This window comes from Dreissena polymorpha, chromosome 1 (genome assembly GCF_020536995.1).
Source record: "Dreissena polymorpha isolate Duluth1 chromosome 1, UMN_Dpol_1.0, whole genome shotgun sequence".
Taxonomy (NCBI): domain Eukaryota; kingdom Metazoa; phylum Mollusca; class Bivalvia; order Myida; family Dreissenidae; genus Dreissena; species Dreissena polymorpha.
This window is the reverse complement of record NC_068355.1, coordinates 59982141-59999086: the sequence shown is the minus strand read 5'-3', so window position 1 is coordinate 59999086 and position 16946 is coordinate 59982141. Positions and strand designations below refer to the sequence as shown.

Genomic DNA, 16946 nt, shown 5'->3' with positions numbered 1-16946 from the left:
TTTGACCTAGTGACCGGAAAATCAATAGGGGTCATCTGCCAGTCATGATCAATGTACCTATGAAGTTTCATGATCCTAGGCATAAGCATTCTTGAGTTATCATCCGGAAACCATTTTACTATTTTGAGTCACTGTGACCTTGACCTTTGACCTTGTGACCTAACAAGAGCTGTCAGAGGACAGTGCGCTCGACTATTCAAGTGCTTGACAGTATAACGTAAGCCACCATGGGGAAATTGTTCATATTCAATAGTTAATTAGACGATCTTTCAAAAATAACAAAAGGAAAAAAAATATATAAAAAAATTGGGGAGGGGGGGGGTAGGGGGGGTAGGGGGGGGGGGGGGTTATAATTGTAAGGTGTGGTAAATTTATTAAAATGTTTATAAAAAAAAATTGGGGGGGGGGGGGGGTGGGGGGTAGGGGGGAATGAAGGGGGGTATAATGTGGGTGGGGTATTCATTTAGATGTTTAAAAAAAAAATTGGGGGGGGGTAGAGGGGGGTATGGGGGAGTGAAAGAGGGTATATGTGGGTGGGTAATTATAAGATGTTAAAATTATTTTTTTTTTTTTTTTTTTTAAATTTTTTTTTGGGGGGGGGGGGGTAGGGGTTAGGGGGAGTGAGATTCGGTATAATTTGGGGGTGGGGGGTCGGTATAAAATTTTGGGGTGGGTCCATTTGGTTAGATGTTAAAAAAAAAAATTGGGGGGTAAGGGGGGGCATTGAGACTGGTATAATGTGGGGTTGTGTATTAATTAGCGTTTCAAAAAACTTATTTTTTTTTTTTGGGGGGGGGAGGGGGGGTGGGGAGGTGGGTAGGGGGTGAGAGGGGGGGTATAATGTGGGGTGTGGTAATTTATTAAAGGTTTAAAAAAAATAATGTTTTTTTGGGGGGTGGGGGGGTAGTAGTGTTTTTCCCAGGAGGGCAAAGGGGCATGGCGCATTACTTTCAAAAAGGGCATTTTAGCGCGCAATTTAGGCAAAAAAGGGCAAACACGTTCCCTGAATACCTGAATTACGGGGAAACATGTAATCGCAACAGAAGCAGTTGTGGAAAAAATAACATATAAACAAGCACATTTAATGGTAATAGATGTATTTAACTTACTATGATTTATATTAATATATTTACCCTTCAATGTACAAGTTCCATGCTGTTTCAATAAACTGTACAGCACGACAAACATAATAAAGCAATATATGCATATGAATCTGATTATACACAGATCCACTAACATATAAATGAAACCATGTTTGTCTTATCCAATTTTCTAACAATAATCTCGACAGATGTTTAAAATAACATTGCGAGTAAATTGATCGCTAACAATATGCAAACTCTCGTTTCCGTGACATACATGCACCGGGTAGATTACAAATAAATAAATAATGTTGTTGCTATCTAAAACATTTTTATGCATCGTTGATTATCACAGACTTTTCATTAATTCCTTCTTAATGTATAATCCCCATCGTTAATTCGATCGTTTACGACGTAATTTGTTATTTTTGGCCGAGTCACAATTTAATTCTGTATAGTCCGCCATGTTGATAAAATGTCAAATGAAGTAAGCGACAGGTGCGCATAGCAACGTTAAATCGTATACGCGATTCGCATTTTGTTAAATTGGTATACGTCTCATTAATTATTTCAATAATTAGATCTAATTATCTTAAAGACGAAAACGATAATGAATAAATTTGTTTATGAAATTAAATGTAATTATGCGTAAAAATAAATGTTTTGATATAACTGAATAATGCATGCAAAGCACAATTGCCACGAGAATAGCATCGAGTTTTTCATCAAAAGTCTCCGAAGTAATGATTATATCACGGAGGAGTACACATTGCCGAGCGAAAACTGCGCTTGGTATAACATAGCCTCCGGCATTATCGATTGATACTGACACGGGGTTATTCACACATGACTAATTCACAGCCTTTGAGCAGTCAGTAAGACCTACCTATAAATCAAGCACTGTTATAGATTAAATCTGCTCAATTAAATATAGTCAATTAGACGTTGATGTCTCTCGAGTAAATCAAGCACAGTCAGAGCGTCACAGACAATCAAGTAAGCTGATTTTGCGGACCAAGTAAGATCGTAAGGCAATAATCAAATTTGCCTTTGATAAAAGGGTGCGTGGCGAAATTTGCCTCTGAAAAGGGCAGCGTGGCGATCCGGGAAGGCGGCGTGGCTTTTCGCCACGCTAAAATGGCCTGGGAAAAACATTAGGTAGGGGGGGTGGGGGTGTCAGGGGGGGTATAATTAGGAATGGGGTAATTTATTACATGTTAAAAAAAAAATGTTTTTATTTGGGGGTCGGGGGGGGGGGGGGGGTAGGGGGGGTGAGGGGGGGTATAATGCGGGGTGTGGTAATTAATAGATGTTTGAAAAAAAAAATGGGTGGGGGTGGGGGGTTAGGGGGGAGTGAGAGGGGGGTATAATGTGGGGGTGGTAATTTATAAGATGTTTTAAAAAAAAATTGGGGGGGGTAGGGGGTGAGAGCGGGGTATAATGTGGGTGTGGTAATTTATAAGATGATGTTTTAAAAAAAAAAATTGGTGGGGGGGGTGAGGTTTGGGGGGGAAATATAGGTTGGGGTGATGTTGGTAAACAAGTATGCAAAATATAAAAGCAATATGTTGAGGGACAATGAAAAAAATAACAATTGATCTCACACTGACATGAACAAATATCCTCTATTTATTAAACATGAAATTTAAACTTATTGCATTTGTTTCACCTGTATATAAGAAAGATATAATAGTGTATTACCTCCCCTGTCCTGCTTATATTTATATTAATCAACAAAATTAAACATTAACACAATATTTAATATACAAAATATACAAAAAAATCTCATATTCTGATAATATTTTTACTGATCCACTTTATTTTACTCAAATGATGATGTTTCATTGGACTGATAATTATAGATTTAGGATTACAGACCAGTTGCTTCAGTTATATTGTTCAGAGTTCGCCCTGTTGGCCCCATATGCGTTCTTAAGTTATCATCCAAAAACCATTTTACTATTTCGGGTCACCGTGACCTTGACCTTTGACCTAGTGACCTCAAAATCAATAGGGGTCATCTGCGAGTCATGATCAATGTACCTATGAAGTTTCATGATCCTAGTTAGCGTTCTTTAGTTATCATCCGGAAACCACCTGGTGGACGGACAGACGGACGGACCGACCGACAGACCGACCGACATGTGCAAAGCAATATACCCTCTCTTCTTCGAAGGGGGGCATAATAATTTGAAGGGGTGTTTCCATTTTTTTTCATCAGTCCAGCCACTAACTGACAAATGGTAATTACAAACACATTTCCATTATTACCAATCATAACGTATTAAATTCTCTTTTGCAATAAACATTGCATATTCTTTTCAGATAACTTGCTAAACACATGATATCCAAGCTTAATAATATGTTTGAAATGACATTAATACAGTGATATGAATTGATGTACTAAAGTTGTGAGCTTCAAAGATTGTTTACCAAAAACTGAGGTTGTATATAAGAAAATGTTAGTAACTTACTTTCTTTTATACACAATATATACATGAAAACAATCAAAGATAAAGTTTTGGAACAAAATAAAACTGAATAACACCCATAAAATGTCTTTTACCTGATTAGTGAAGAATACAATCTTGAAGCCACTATCATGAAGGTATGCTAGTTTCTTCAGTGTTTCAGTTCTGTACAAAAGCCTAGGAAAACACAATGTGGTGCGCTATAATTCCTGTAACCAGTACAGATTCTCCGAGGTATCTCCAAGAACACTAGTTATTTATACAACGCTCAACCCCCCCACCCCCCCCCCCCCCCCACCCCAATTTTCTCAACGGATTTGGGTGAATCTCAAAATCGGTCCTAAGCGGATTTAAAAAATGGAAATCCAGCGTAGGTCAGTAAAAAGAAAAAAAAGCAGGCTGCACATGTACTGAAGTTCTACCATTAGGAAAATCCTAAAGAATATTCATCCTTTAAGAATAGATTGGAAGTATTCAAGAATAAATGACAATTCAAGAACACTAAAAGGCTTTGTCATCAAAAAATACGATTATACATAAAATAATATATGACATGTCATTATTAACAAAAGTATTCAGACCTAATACACTGTACACAACTTTTTAATAAATTACAAAACATTTATAATATATCGAATTTCTAAATCAAAAGAATAAGATGACAAGAATTCACCATTGTGCTAAAATTGCACTTGTACTGACATTTATTTTTTGTTTCAGGACGCGCTTAACCTTCTGGCTGGGTGTCCCACAGGACTAGAGATTTGTAATAACATTAAAGAATTTTTTCCATAAACATTGGATTTTTACCAAAAGGTCGCAGATGATTTTTTTTCAATTTAAGAAATTGAAACATGCCTACCTCCAATCGTCTGCATTGGTTGCAAAGACTTTCCCGGACTTCGTTGTTATAATGGTGCCATCAATATCAAAAGCAGCGACCTGAAAAGAGAAGTTTTTAATGTCCTTGCTAGTAAGGCCTATAAATTAAAATTTACAAGTATTATATACATAAGCATGAAAAGGAAAAACCCCAAAAATGAAAGGAATTATGATGATTGAAATAACTTTTGGCTATGATATTACTTAGTAAAAACATCATTAAAAAAACAAGAGCTGTCACCATAGGATGACTTATGCCCCCTATAAACGCTTGATAGAAATTATGAGTTTTTTTACGAAACCTAAACGCAGATTTCGAAACCCAAACGAGGACCCTAAGTTCAAGGTCAAGGTCACAGGGGTAAAATTTTTAGTGCGTATGGAAAGGCTTTGTCCATATACACATGCATACCAAATATGTAGGTTATATCTCAAGGGACAAAGAAGTAATGAGCATTTTTCGAAACCTAAACGCAGATTTAGAAACCTAAACAAGGACCCTCAGTTCAAGGTCAAGGTCACAGGGGTAAAAAAAACTGTGCTATGGAAAGGCCTTGTCCATATACACATGCATACCAAATATGAAGATTATATCTCAAGGGACATAGAAGTTATGAGCGTTTTTCGAAACCCAAACGCAAAATGTGACTGAAAGACGGACAGACAGACAGACAGCCAGGCCAGGCCAGACCAGACCAGACCAGACCAGACCAGACCAGACAGACCAAAAACAATATACATGTACCCCCGATCTTTCGATCCGGGGGGCATAAACAAATAATTAAATGGAAAACAAAACATACACAAAATTCAATCCCAACCTTTTTTCTATCCTGCAGATCTTTAGTTGTGTACACATACAGACTGTCAATCTGTTCCCATCTTGACTCAGTCACAGATTTGGGACTAGAACCACTGCTGTGCTTTTGCTCACCTTTTGTTTCTTTATTTTCAGTAACAGAAGACTCTTTAGATGTATTATTTTTAACATTTGATTTTAGTAAGGCTAACTTGGATGAGACATCCTTTAAGTGGTCTTCATCATTATTTATATTTCCTTTTTTAGATTCATTTTCAAGCTTTGGTTTCTTAAATGGAACTTCATTACCATCATGTGAATGGGATCTTTTTTTGTTTACTTCTTTATCTTTATCAATTCCTTTTGTAGAATCACTTTCAAGGTTTGGTTTCTTAAAAGAAACTTCATTAACATCATGTGAATGGGATCTTTTTTTGTTTGATTCTTTATCTTTATCATTTGCTTTTTTAGAATCACTTTCATGATGTGGTTTCTTAAATGGAACTTTGTAACCATCATGAGACTGGGATCTTTTTCTATTCACTTTCTCTTCTTTATCAACATTTCCTGTCTTAGAATCACTTTCAAGCTTTGGTTTCTTAAATGGAACTTCACTTCCATCCTGAGAATGCGATCTTTTTTTGCTCAACTCTGTTTTGCTGGATTCAGAATCAGATCTACGTTGTTTGTCTTTATGGCTGCTTCTATGGCGCTTGTCGGCATTATACATCTCCGAATCAGATTTATGTTTTTCCCTGTCTTGCTTATTTTCATTACGAACAATTACAAGTTTCTGCGGAAAGAAGCCAGTGAGAACCTGCAAAACGGATTTTGAATTCATTTTGTAAACTTTGTTTTTGATCATTTCAATCCCATCAAGAGCGGAGCTATTTTCCCCGAGCTGAATAGCTTCAACGTCACCAGTTTCAAGATTGGCAATTAACTGCACTGAAAAAAAATCAGAGAGCTTCATTCAGTAAAACAACACAATTGCAAACTTTAAATGCCGCACAAATTTGTGGTTATATAGATGTTTATAATTTACTAAGGAGGGATTTTTCACACCAAAATCAATACCTTGTTTTCTTGAACATCTTGGATCAACAATTCTTGTCATAGGCGATCGTCCAAGAAACGCTGCCTCCATATGACGTAATTTTATAGGGTCATGATTGCCATTGGGGCAAACAACTGTCATGGACCACTTATAATTGGACTCCATTTGATGGAACTTTCAGTACTAAAAAACAAAATACAAATCAGCATTTGATTTATTATGTAAAGAATGTGGGATTATCTAGAAGTAGAATTGACATTGGCTAGGATATCATCACAAATCAGTAAAAATAATAATGATTTTTAACCCTTTCCCACTCAGAAGCAAAGTGAAGTGAGTGTGTAAATCGCAGTCTGTTCAGGTTTAATGCTGTTTGCTACTCATCAATATCTATGGGTTGGAAATGAAGCCTTTAAAATTGGAATCTATTAAGAAAAGTATTTTAGTGAATGAAATTTTCTAAGGGACTACATTTTATCAAAATACGTGTATCAGAGTGATACCGGGTTAAGCTCATAAATTCTTCTACTCTTAGCCTGCTGACATTTTCTGCTTTGATCCATTGTTTAATTTATTTTTAGACATACTGGTATTACCACAAATAATCAATTTCAAAGAAACCAACATTTCAAACGACGTTGTTTATTGATTATATACAACAACTTTAGTTGAAAACACCTTTGGTAAAATTCAAGCCCTTTTTTTAAGTCGACATTTATATTTGTGGAAGAACAAAAACAAGTTCTGTCAAAAGACAGCATGCTTGACTTTTTTGTTCTTGTCCGAGTTTCTTGTTGTTGTTTTTTTAACACAAACTGTTATAGGGGATGGCAAGTTACAACTAGTTTTTGCAAGAACAGCTTTAGATACTGAAAACAACTGTATTTTTTTCAATAGATTTTGTGTTTATAAAGTTTTTGCATAATTAAATACAATATGTTGAATTATGATCATATGTCAAAGTCTGTTGTAAAGAAGTAAATGAGTACCGGTTGGAGAAGAATGTACTAGAAATTCAACATTGATCTTCTTTTAAGTTACAAAACATCACTTGATCTTTTTCATAGTTACAAACGTCTGCAAATATTGAAGTAAACACACATAAGATATTGGGAAATGTATCATACCAAAACAATTGTCAAACAAATGCACAAACAAAATATGTTGTATAAATACATTCATTGTTGGAAAAACAACTGCCAAAACAATTACTTACGGTATTTTTGTAACCAAACAGTTTTTTGTTCTTCTTAAAAGATGTAGTAAATTGTTTTTTTACTACCATATTGTTCACATTTCAACAGTGTTTTTGAACAACTGGAACAATTTTCAGACTCGCCTTGCAATGATAGTTCAAATTAAAACAACAATAAAACCTGTTATAATCACAAATCTTTCATAATCACACACAAATTACATGTTCTGACTGCAAACTGTAGGCATAAAACTGTTTTAAGTTGTAAACTATCTTATGAATGGTGTCCATGAATGGTGTCCATCTGGCATCAAGACAAATTTCTTTGACAGGAGTGCCCAGTTAATTGGGGCCAATTTCCAGGGAGTGTTACACATTCATTGCATGGCTTTTTAAGAAGGCATCAATCAACACTATTTTTTACAACAATACAAGCACAGGTATAAAGGGTAGGATAAGTGAATGAAAGGTCAAATAAGATTCATATGTAACAAATCTTGTTGTTTTATTGATTTTACCACTATTTTGAATTTCTGCAAATATACAGATAACAACTTGAAGTTATGGCAATTTAAAACGCACTTAGTGACCCTGTGACCTAGTTTTTGATCCAGCATGACCCATATTCAAACTTAACCTAGACATCATCTACATACAACACCTGATCAAGTTTGGTGAAGATCGGATGAAAACAATTAATTTGAACTAGAGAGCAGACACTTAATACAGACAGACAGACCGACCGACAGACAAGCTCACTCCTATATACCCCCCAAAACTTTGTTTCTGGGGGTGGACATTGACAGATGACATCAACAATTTCACTCTCTTATTAAAGCATGGGCTTTACATGTTTAGTGAACGGTATTAAAACGCAGTAGATGAGTAAAAATTGACTTTTAGCAGAAATGTCTTTCACGTGGCTGTAGAAAAACGGTTGAAATAAGTTCTATAAATAGACATGATGAAAGATTCAACATGCCCTGGAATTCAATTGTTACCACTTAAAATTATTATCGGCTTTTGTCGTCACTCGCCATAAGTAGTTAATTGCGCACCATTGCCTTTAACTTTTCATAATTAACAAGATTTACTAATAAGATTTTACTATAGCCATATAAGGAATAATGCCTGCCCTTGGAAGCTTATTTTTTCAAGCAAACATAATTATTTTCAAACTCACCCAAGATATCATTGAAACCAATCTTCTGACCAAATTTCATGAAGATTGGACAATAAATGTGGCCTCTAGAGAGTGAACAAGGCAAATGTTGACATCGCACGGCGGACAACGGACGACGGACAAAAGACGATCACAAAAGCTCACCATGAGCACGTTGTGCTCAGGTGAGCTAAACAAGAGGGCCATCAGGCCCTAAGGCGCTCACCTGAAAGCCAAAGGAACTAGACTATTCTTAAAAAAAATGCAAGCTGATTCATGAAGATTATTTTGGACCAAAAAAGTGACTTTTAACATGTTTTTTTTATCTTTGACCTTGTGAGCTAGTTTTTGAGCTCATATGACCCAGCTTCAATCTCTGGCAAAATTTCATTGGGACAAATGTTCTGACCAAGTTTCATGAAGATTGGCCAATAAATGTGGCTAATATAGTGTCAACAAGTTTTCACTAAAGCCATATAAGGACAACTGCCCCCCCCCCCCCCCTGGTGGCCATGTTTTTCGACAAACCATTACCATTTTCAAACTCACTCAAGCTATTGTTAGAACAAATGTTATGATCAAGTTTCATAAAGATTGGATAACAAATGTGACTTCTAGAGTGTTAACAAGTTTTTGTAGTAAATAGCCATTTAAGGAAAAATGCCACGCCCCCTTGTGGCCACGTTTTTTAACTGATCTCAACCATTTTTGAACTTAGCCCAGATATTATTAGTTCAAATATTCTGACCAAGTTTCATGAGCATTGGACCACAAATGTGACTTCTAGAGTGTTAACAAGGTTTTACCATACAGTAAAGCCATATAAGGAAAACTGCCCCGCCCCATGGCGGCCATGTTTTTCATTCAACTAGAACCATTTTCGAACTCGTCCAAGATATTATTGGGACACATGTTTTGACTAAGTTTCATGAAGATTGGACAAAAAATGTGACTTCTAGAGTGTTAACAAGGTTTTACTATAGCCATATAAGAAAAACTGCCATGCCCCCTGGCGGCCATGTTTTTCAACCAACCGGACCCATTTTCGAACTCGTCCAAGATATTATTGGCACACATGTTCTGACAAAGTTTCATGAAGATTGGACTAAAAGTGTGACTTCTAGAGTGTTAACAAGGTTTTACTATAGCCATATAAGGAAAACTGCCACGGCCCCTGGCGGCCATGTTTTTCAATCAACCGGAACCATTTTCGAACTCGTCCAAGATATTATTGGGACACATGTTTTGAGTAAGTTTCATAAAGATTGGACAATAAATGTGGCCTCTAGAGTGTTAACAAGGTTAATGTTGACGACGCACGACAGACAAAAGGCGATCACAATAGCTCACCATGAGCACGTTGTGCTCAGGTGAGCTAAAAAGGGACTATCAATCGCCAATGTCAAGAAAATCTTATTTTTGATGCGATTTTGGCGATCGGTAACGCTAACGTATCATAAAAGAAGCTGAAAACTGCTCCGCCTCCTGACGGCCATATTTTTTAACTGACCGAAACCATTTTCATACTCAAATGAGCTATCAATGAGACAAATGGTATGGCCATTTCTTCATGAAGATTGGTCAATATATTTGACTTCTAGAGTGTTAACAATAATTTACTTTAGTAGCCCTATAAGCAAAACTGCCCCACCCCCTGGGTGCCATGTTTTTCAATGAACCTGAAGCATTTTATAACTCAGCCTAGATATTATAAGAGCAAATGTTTCGACCAAGTTTTATGAAAATTGGACTAATAATAAGATTTCAAGAGTGTTTACAAGGTTTTACTACAGCCATTTAAGGAAAACTGCCCGCCCCCTGGCAGCCATGTTTTTCAACTGACCGGAACCACAAGGGCCAATCAAAAACAAGAGAGCCTGAAAGGTCCAAAGTCGCTCACCTGAGAAAACAAGATATTATTTGGACAAATCTTCTGACCAAGTTTCACGAAGATCAGAAAATAAATGTGGCCTCTAGAGTGTTAACAAGGTTTTACTATAGCCATAAACCGGTAAGGAAAAATGCCCCGCCCTCTGGCAGCCAGGTTTTGCAACCAACTGGCATCATTTTTTAACTCATCAAAAATATCATCGGGATGAATCTTCGGACCAAGTTTCATGAAGATCGGACATTAAATGTGGCCTCTAGAGTGTTAACAAGATTTTACTATAGCCATATAAGGAAAAATGCCCCGCCCCTTGGAAGCCATTTTTTGCAAGCAAACATATTTTTTTTCTAACTCATCCAAGATATCATCGAGACCAATCTTCTGACCAAATTTCATGAAGTTTGGACAATAAATGTGGCCTCTAGAGTGTTAACAAGGTTTTACCTTAAGCCATATTTAGCCATATAAGGAAAAATGCCCCGCCCCTGGTGGCCATGTTTTTAAAGAAACAAAAACCAAACTCATCCAAGATATCATTGGGACAAATCTTCAGGCCAAGTTTCATGATGATCGGAAAATAAATGTGACCTCTAGAGTTTTAACAAGGTCATACATTTCAATATAATTTAAAATAAAAGTTGAGAAGAACATGTGTTGAAAAAAGCGAAATAAGCCAGATAATTAATTCTGAAATCAAAAATGTCTGTAAAGTCGAATTTGCCAGAATGCATATCATGCATGTACGATGTCAATCTTAATTTAGTTTAATGGTTGTTTTTTAATTTCTGCAGCGATGTCTATTCATACGACACACAAACGCTAACTCTGATCCTAATAAAAAGACGAATTCTTCGGTTCTTGTAGGAAAATATGTACCAAATATGTTTTTTCACAAATCTGGACCATTTTCGAACTCGTCCGAGATTTCAAAGAACCCAGTGTTTTGACCAAGTTTCATGATGATTGGGCAAAAATTGTGACTTCTAGAGTGTTCACAAGGTTTCTCTATAGCCATATAAGGAATACTGCCTCGCCCCCTGGCGGCCATGTTTTTCAACAGACCAGAACCATTTTTGAACTCAACCAACATATCATTAAGACAAACATTTTGACAAAGTTACATTAAGATTGGGCATCAAATGTGACTTCTACAGTGTTCACAAGGTTTTTCTTTTTTTTTGACCTTGTGACCTAGCTTTTGACCCAGCATGACCAAGTTTCAAAGTCAGTCGAGGTATTATGAGGAAAAATGTTCTGACCACGTTTCATGAAAATCAGACAATAAATGTGGCCTCTAGAGTGTTCACAAGGCAAAATGTTGACGACGCACGACGGACGACGGACAAAAGGCGATCACAAAAGCTCACCATGAGCACAATGTGCTCAGGTGAGCTAAAACAGAAAAAAACAAGAGGGCCTTAAAGGCTCAAAGTCGCTCACCTGAGATTCAAAGGAACTGACCTGTTCTGTGCAGCCCAAGATGTCATAAGAACAAGATGTTCTTACCAACTTTCATGACTAGTGAACACCCTGGCAGTCACGTTTTTCTACATACCAAAACCGTTTGCATACACATCCAAGATATCATTTAATCTAACAAAGTTTCTTGAAGATTAATGAAGCCATATCAGTGTTTTTTGGATGAAATATTCGACGTTATTCGGCCCCATTCCCCCATCTTTAGAGTATATATTTTTCCCCCAAATATTTTTAAAATTCCCCTCTCGGAAGTGTTATTCAATTTTAATCAATACCTCATTTAAATACGTCATTCGTTACAAATTTACTACAATTTTCCTGAACTGCATCCGCATGTTTACTTTATTTTAGCCTTTACCGCAAACCGTACGTAGTTCACTATCACGACTTTCGCTTTACGACATCAGGCTTTTTCCGCTCCATTTTGGGAAAACGCCACACTGGAATTTTGGGAATTTCGCGTCGTGAAAACCCCCATTTTGGGAAAAAAATTAATCGCAAAATTGGCTCAATTGGGAAAAATTATTGCATATAAATAGTGTTTCTTATATTTCAAAGAAGCCGTTAACTGGTAAATAACGACTATTTGGATAACTTATTATTAAAATTTTACAAAATATTATGAACATGTGTGATAAGTGCAGGTTTTTTAATCTTAATTTGGTGAAAAGGCTTGGCCTTTTATTAGGTGAGAAAAATCGCGCGAAGCGCCGGATTTTGAGGAAAATAAGGAAAGTCTTAAATAATCATTTACATATTTTACAGTTTTTAAAACAAATTCAAGGCAACAGATAATTTAATTATGCAATACTTTCTATTTTCTACACCGGATCAGGTCAACTTATATATTTTAAGGTTAAAAAAAAAAAAAAAAAAAAAGTTTTTTTTTTTTTTTTTCAATTGGGATTTTTTTTTCAATTGGGAAAAAAACAACCAGATTTGCATTGGGAATGGGGCCGAATTTCGGACCCGTGGCATAGGGTGGAAAAAGCCTGGACATCTACCGTAAACCATACCTATTCCAACATGTCGCACAACAACAAAAGCTATCGTAAAAAAATTGACAGATCTGTTTTAACTTAAAAATAAATTGATATTCTTTTCAAACAAGTACAACTTAAAAGTCAGTCTTCTTCAAATGCCGGCAGTGAAACGCCAGAAACGTCCGGTCAAGAGTGTGTTGAAAGACTGTTTAGTTTGCTCAATCTGCTTTCCACGCCACAGAGAAACAGGCTTGGGGAAGCTACACTGAAGTCCCTGATCAGACTTTGTCTACACACGGAGAGACTTGGTGAAGATGAGGTCACCAGAATAATTGATAAATTCGCTGAAAAGCCCAGAAATGTTGAACTTTGAACATGAACATAACTTGTTAATGAATAAAAGAGTTTGAATTATGTTTTTCTCCCTCTGTATGGTGAATTATAGTGTTAAAACTTGATTTTGTACTGTTACTAGCTAAGCATAGAAATTTCCCCCTTTTCCCCTTTTACGAGGGAAATTTTCCTTTTTCCCCCTCTCAGGGGACCCGACCCCCTTCCCCGGAAACTGAAAAAAAACACTTGGCCTCTAGAGTGTTAACAAGATTTTACTATAGCCATATAAGGAAAAATGCCCCGCCTCTTGGGAGCCATGTTTTTCAAGCAAAGGTTACCATTTTTTAACTCATCCAAGATATCATTGGGACAAATCTTCTGACCAAGTTTCATGAAGATCGGAAATAAATGTGTCCTCTAGAGTGTTAACAAGGTTTTACTAAAGCCATATAAGAAAAAATGCCCCGCCCCCTGGCCACCATGTTTTTAAACCAACAGGCACCATTTTCGAACTCATCCAAGATATTATTGGGATGAATCTTCTGACCAAGTTTCATTAAGATTGGACAATAAATGTGGCCTCTAGAGTGTTAACAAGATTTTACTATAGCCATATAAGGATAAATGCCCCACCCCTTGGCAGCCATGTTTTTCAAGCAAAGGTAACCATTTTTGAACGCATCCAATATATCTTTGGGAAAAATCTTCTGACCAAGTTTCATGAAGATCGGAGAATAAATGTGGCCTCTAGAGTGTTAACAAGGTTTTACTATAGCCATATAAGGAAAAATGCCCCGCCCCCTGGAAGCCATGTTTTTCAACCAACCGAAACCATTTTCGACGTTGTCAAAAGATATTATTGGGATGAATCTTCTGACTAAGTTTCATGGAAATCGGACAATAAATGTGTCCTCTAGAGTGTTAACAAGATTGTACTATAGCCATATAAGGAAAAATGCCCCACCCCCTTGGTAGCCATGTTTTTCAAGCAAACTTAACCATTTTCGAACTCTTCCAAGATATTATTAAGAGCAATCTTCTGACCAAATTTCATGAAGATTGGACAATAAATGTGGCCTCTAGAGTGTTAACAAGGCAAACGTTGATGCTGGACAAAAGCTCACCATGAGCGCGTTGTGCTCAGGTGAGCTAAAAAGTATATGTAAGAAAAAGTTCCTTTTTCTTACATATAATTTTTTTTTTGACTGGCTCCTGTGACCGGAACCATTTTTCAACTCAGCCAAGATAGGCAAGATATTTTTGGGACAATATTCTGACAAAGTTTCAAGAAGATTGGACAATTAATGTGACTTCTAGAGTGTTTTTGTTTATTCTCCATTTATAGAAACTGTTTTGCAAAGCGCTGGGATCACACTAGCCATTATGTTGAGCAAAACTGATAGATTAAGTATATCTATTCAACAAAACAATTTAAAAACAAACACGTTACAGGGAAAAGCTTTTTTTACTGAAGTACCTCCTAAAAGAGTTACCAGAAGTCGTGTTTGATTTTACTCTATGAAGGCTACACATCAACAACATTTGGTTTTCACTAATCACCGCTTCTTGATATTATACATGGGATCCCGCATCATCCCGGCCTTAATTCGTAATAGCTACTTTGAAACCACTGATCATATGATCTTAACAATTAAGTAAATATTTATTTTTTATTAAATGTAATTTTCTGGTATTAAATTTGGTAAAGCACGATTCGGGAAACTTTGCATAGCAATCATAATAGTTGAGTGTGTGCGTTCGTGTGTGCGTGATGGCGTTCCAACTTGCATGTGTACATGTATGCGTCATCATGTATGCTTTCGTGTGTGTTTGCGTGTTAGCATCCGAGCTTATTATGAGTTTAAATTTTTTATTGAAATATTAATTACTTACCCCACATTATGAACTACGTGTGGTTATTATCAACCGTTTCACTCCCTATATTTGAGTATCGTTACATTCTTAAATTTATATAGTCAACATATATATGAAACATCCGTTAAACAATTTTATTACTGAAAATTAAGACCACACGAAATTGCGTGGTTAAAGATGTGCTATGATTTGAAAAATAAAGTACAAATGGGATAAATAAAAAATATTGATGGACCACAAATAATACTGAAAAAAGACTTAGTCTCAGAATGAAACATACCAATTTCAAATTAAAAGTACGCTTAACAGTTTAAAAATTAATTAGTTCAATAAAGCCGATGTGGCCTCTTTTTAGTCGAAATACAACGGTCAGCTATAATCGGAATAATGACATTTGTAGTCTTAACTCCATTTTATATGTTCGGATTCTCCATACTTTGAATCGATACAATCATACGAAATGCGGATAGTGCCATATATAATGTCGCCCTTCTTTCAACAAGGGCGACACTAGACACACAAAGCGATACACGATATTTTGTGCGAAAGTCGCGGCGACGCACGATATTTTGCGCAACAGTAGAGGCGACGCACGATATTTTGCGCGACAGTCGCGGCGATGCACGATATATTTAACACGATATATCGTCCTTGTGTAGGTAGCCCAAAAGGCGATATGGTGTTCAATATATCGTAAGTCGCCGCGACTGTCGCGCAAAATGTCTCGCGTCGCCGCGACTATCGCGTAAAATATCGTGCGTCGCCGCTATTGGCGCGAAAAATATCGTGCGTCGCCGCGACTGTCGCGCAAGAATATCGTGTATAGTTTCGTGTGTCGTGTCTCGCGTTCAAAGGGCGACGCACGAAACACTAAGCGAAGCACGATATTTTTCGCGACAGTCGCGGCGACGCACGATATTTTCATATTCAAATATATATATGGCCCATATTACTGAATCTCGTGTATGGCGGCCTTATTTCAGACCGCGACACTAGACACACGAAGCGATACTCGATATTTTGCGCGACAGTCGCGGCGACGCACGATATTTGTACTGTTCAAATATCGTTGTAATAATATCGCCTGTCTGCGGAATTCGAATAGTGCCATCTATAATCTCGCCCTTCTTTCATCAATGGCGACATTAGACACACGAAGCGATGCACGATATTTTTCGCGACAGTCGCCGCGACAGTCGCCGCGACTGTCGCGCAATAAATCGTGCGTCGCCGCGACTGGCGCGAAAAATATCGTGCGTCGCCGCGACTGGCGCTAAAAATATCATGTATCGCTTCGTGTGTCGTGTCTCGCGTTCAAAGGGCGACGCACAAAACACGAAGCGACGCCCGATATTTTGCGCGACAGTCGCGGCGACGCACGATATATTATTATTCAAATATTGCCCATATTATCCGAATCTCGTGTACCGCGGTCTAATTTCAGACCGCGACACAAGACACACGAAGCGATACTCGATATTTTGCGCGACAGTCGCGGCCAGGCACGATATTTGTACTACACAAGGGCGATATATCGAGTTAAATATATCGTGCGTCGCCGCGACTGTCGCGCAAAAAATAGTGCGTCGCTGCGACTGTCGCGCAAAATATTGTGTATCGCTTCGTGTGTCTATTGTCGCCCTTGATGGAAGAAGGGCGATATTGTAGATGGCACTATCTGGATTCCGTACAATAACAATACGCCGTGCTACTTAAATTAAGTTGGCGCTCTGTTTTGTG

The 16946-nt window shown here is 37.2% G+C and overlaps 1 protein-coding gene across 4 annotated transcripts in view; it reads right to left on the bottom strand.

Moving 5' to 3' along the window:
• The window catches only part of LOC127882380 (bifunctional polynucleotide phosphatase/kinase-like), a 45398-nt gene extending 30530 nt beyond the window's left edge, over nt 1-14868 (bottom strand). Inside the window, exons 1-5 of one of the 4 annotated variants that reach the window (XM_052430999.1) lie at nt 14809-14868; nt 6312-6474; nt 5257-6182; nt 4416-4495; nt 3649-3730 (exon numbers count right to left, since the gene is read on the bottom strand). In XM_052430999.1, the coding sequence (XP_052286959.1) occupies nt 3649-3730; nt 4416-4495; nt 5257-6182; nt 6312-6456 (1233 nt within the window). In that variant the 5' untranslated portion in view covers nt 6457-6474; nt 14809-14868. Of the gene's footprint in view, nt 1-3648; nt 3731-4415; nt 4496-5256; nt 6183-6311; nt 6475-7507; nt 7668-11997; nt 12097-14781 lie in introns of those variants that run through there. The other 3 variants (XM_052430990.1, XM_052431010.1, XM_052430983.1) reach the window with 3 other exon arrangements.
• Nucleotides 14869-16946: the final 2078 nt, after the last annotated feature.